The following is a 3256-nucleotide window of genomic DNA, read 5'->3' as shown; positions in this document are numbered from 1 at the left end:
TGCGATAAGCAGCTGTTGCAAGAGGGTGAAAGGTTGAATTATCAACTTGGGCAGCACAGCTTTTCATTCAGCTGGGCCAGAAGAGAAAGTATTTGAGCAATGCTCCATAACCATGGAGTGTACCTTTGACTACAGCACACAGGCAAAACATCAGTGGCATTTCAGTGACATGCTTCCCCACCCAGTAAGCAAGACACTCCCAGAAATTAATTGTCAAAAATTTATTATGAAAGCTTCAATAGCAGCAAATATTTCAATAAAAAATATTGCATTATTAAACCAGTTCTGCAGGGTGACCCAAGAGGCCTGTTGAAGTCTGTCTGCTTTAGAGTCTCTGTTTTAGTAACCAGTCCTTGGTAGTCCATCAAATATTGAAACTTTCTCCTGTGTTTTGTAGACAGCACCCAACAGTTCTTAGTTAACAGTACTCTGTCCAGTCCTTCTAGAAAGGTTTGGCCCACTTTCCTCAACTTTCTTTCTTGCCTTCTGAAACAGCTCCACTTGATCAAGAAACTTGTAGTACTTCTTTCAGTTCCATGGTATGTCAGCCCCTCCACGGTTACAGCCTACTGAGGCTCACTGGTGGGGCGAGCTGCTCTCCTCCTCCTCTGTAAGAGCCCACTGCATGCCAGTCTGAGTGACTTTAATCCAGTCCCTTGACCAGGCTAATCCATGGAATCAGCAGCTTGTTGCACACTTTAGTGAACTCATGCCACATTGAGAATGCAACAAGAGGTCTCAGCCTCCTCAATGCCCTGGGTCACCATCACTCAGGCAAGGTGATTGTCGGCACCCAGTCATTAACATTTCGGCTCTCTTCACAAAAAGAGTTCAGCTTTTCTAGAGCTGGGTCTTTCCAGCCATCTTCATTTGGGTTCTGTCAGAAATGAGAGACAAAAAAAAAAGTTACACATCATGAGCACTGCCTGTCTGCAGCTGAGGTTATCAGAATGTTTATACAAGCTTACGACACAAGGCATTTTCTGATAGTTTCTGTTCTGATAGAGCAGGAAGTAGAGATACAACCCATGTGGACAGAGGAAACCCACAGTTATGAGAAGCGCAGCCTATTACTGGGCAGCTGACGTGCAGCACTATATGGGCCAAGTCCCCTCTCTGTCCGGAAAGGGAGCTGACTAATAGAGAGAGATGGAGCCACCCTGAAAGACTGTCCCGTGCAGAGGCCAGCAGCCCATGGCTTCCACAGGACACCCACCGTGATGAGGATGCAGTGGAGGTCCCGCGGCTCCCCAGACTCCTCGCTGGGCCCCACGATGGCAGCCAGCTTGGCCACGTCGTTCACACGCACAATGTCAATGTCATTCTCGCAGCAGAAGGCCTGGATCAGAGTGAAGTGGATCTGCAGGGCAATGTCCCCCTCATCTTCCTCATCTGCGGCCAGCACGCAGAAAGCAACGTTGTCGGGATCCCTGCAAGAGAGGAGCAGCGCGTTGAGCCCCGCGGCCGGCGACGGCCGGCCCCGAAGCTCCCCGCGGCGCCCGGCCCCGGTCGTAACTTACACATTCATCAGCTTGGCCGACTCGTAGACGCCGGCGGTGAGGCAGCCGCGGCGCTGGGCCGACACCAGCAGCTCGTGGAGGGCCTTCCCGGCGCCCTGCATCCTGTACGGCGAGAGGACAGAACGCGGAGTCAGCGCGGCGCCGCCGACATCTCCCCCACAGCCGCCCCGCTTCCCTCGCCGCCCCTCGCCGCCGCGAGCCCGAGCCCACACGTACCAGTCGTGTACTGCAGGCACAGGCTCCTGTCCGTGGATCTCCTCCAGAGTCATAGCAGCGAGTCCCCACAGCGCGGCGGCTCCCGGGCGGCTGGCTGTGCGGGCGACGGGTGGGCGATGCGCAGCGGCTCAGCTCCGGTCTCCGCGCACTCCCCGAGCGCTGTGAGCCACAGCCCCGCGGGCAGCCCTACTTATAGCGCGCGCGGCGGCGGCGCCGGCAGCTGGCGCCGTGTCCGCGCCTCCCATTGGCCGGCAGCGGGGGGGGGGGAGGGGGGAAGGGGGGCATTCTTATGCTAATCGGCGCGCGCCGGCGAAGGAGAGCCGCGGGGGGAGGAGCGGGCGGCTCGTGCCGGGAGGCCACGTGGGGGGGCGGGGCCTGGGCACACGGGGGGATGGACGGGGGATGGATGGAGGGTTGCGGGGGCTGCCCTCCCCCTCCCGCTGCGTTCAGCCCTGGAAGCCCGCGGCGCGAGGTCTGTCCCAGACTGGGAGCTGGGAAAAATAGCGACGTGATTTCCGCAAAGTCTGGCTCCGGGCAAAGGCCGCCTCTTGCCGGGCAGCAGCTCGGTGATGGGGCCGTGGTGAGCAGCGAGCCGGGCACGGCCAGCGGTGCCAGCAGCCCACAGCCCAACCTATCCTGCGCTGTATCAACAGGAGCACGGCTGGTTGGTGAAGGAAGGTGACAACCCTTACATACACTCAGCACTCCTGAGACAGCAACTACGGGGTTTGTCTGGAGTGAGTTCAGATGAGTGCACCGAGGGCTCTGTCCGGTCCTGCCGTGAGGCTGAAGGACCAGGACTGGCTCAGCATGGAGGAGGCACAGGTTGGGGAGCACAAAACAGCAGTTTCCCAAAACCTTTGGGGCTATAATTGAGAAAACAGCGCCAGAGTCTTCACAACAGTGCCCCATGAGGACCCAAGGGGCATAAGTTGAGCATACTGTCTGCCCACGGAGGCTGTGTCGACTCTGTCCTTGCAGGATTGTAAGCCTCAATGAGATAAAGCCCTGACAGATCTTGTCTGAGCTCCCTAGTGACTCTGCTGCCAGTAGGAGACCTCTTAAGGGTCCTTTCTGGGCTGTATTGACCCATTTCAAATTTCTTTTCAAGTAAATCAGGATTTTTTTCAGATGAGTTTTATTCGAAGTTGATCTGATTTGGGGTGTACATGAACTCAAGTATATCCTTTCAAACTGGTTTCGTGTGACACATGTACAATTGCTGAACTCAAATCTGAACCTGTTTGTCAGCAAACTAAGCAGTAGCAAAACATTTTTTTTTCCAACTGTGAAGAGGTAAGTGTCTAAATATTAAAGGATAAATCACTCGTCATGTCCTTTTCAATCTTTAACATTTCAGCTTAGACTGACAGTGCTTGTCCACCGACTAACCGCTTCAGAGAGGCACCGAGGCACTTCACAGGGGTTGTGGAGAGCCACCTTGAGGTGAGAGACATGTCATGTCTATCACAAACCTGCGAGGGACGGTTTGTCTGTGGCTCTGCATATGGGACATTCTG

The 3256-nt window shown here is 55.3% G+C and overlaps 1 protein-coding gene across 1 annotated transcript; it reads right to left on the bottom strand.

The window, feature by feature from the left end:
- Window positions 1-206: 206 nt before the first annotated feature.
- Window positions 207-1885, bottom strand: GADD45G (growth arrest and DNA damage inducible gamma). The gene is made up of 4 exons (XM_062018532.1): window positions 1737-1885; window positions 1521-1622; window positions 1217-1430; window positions 207-877 (listed from the first exon to the last, which is right to left on the bottom strand). The coding sequence occupies exons 1-4, from the start codon at window positions 1787-1789 to the stop codon at window positions 767-769; spliced, it is 480 nt and encodes a 159-aa protein (XP_061874516.1). The 5' UTR covers window positions 1790-1885; the 3' UTR covers window positions 207-766.
- Window positions 1886-3256: the final 1371 nt, after the last annotated feature.

The sequence above is a fragment of the Colius striatus genome, chromosome Z, assembly GCF_028858725.1.
Source record: "Colius striatus isolate bColStr4 chromosome Z, bColStr4.1.hap1, whole genome shotgun sequence".
NCBI lineage: Eukaryota > Metazoa > Chordata > Aves > Coliiformes > Coliidae > Colius > Colius striatus.
Note: the sequence above shows the minus strand (reverse complement) of the source record. Positions and strands in the feature narration are given on the sequence as shown.

Coding starts and splice junctions, on each gene's coding strand:
- GADD45G (XM_062018532.1), bottom strand. CDS start 1,789: ATGACTCTGGAGGAGATCCACGGACAGGAGCCTGTGCCTGCAGTACAC. Junction 1,623..1,736: donor GTGCCTGCAGTACACGACTG/GTACGTGTGGGC, acceptor CTCGCCGTACAG/GATGCAGGGCGCCGGGAAGG. Junction 878..1,216: donor TCCACTGCATCCTCATCACG/GTGGGTGTCCTG, acceptor CATTTCTGACAG/AACCCAAATGAAGATGGCTG.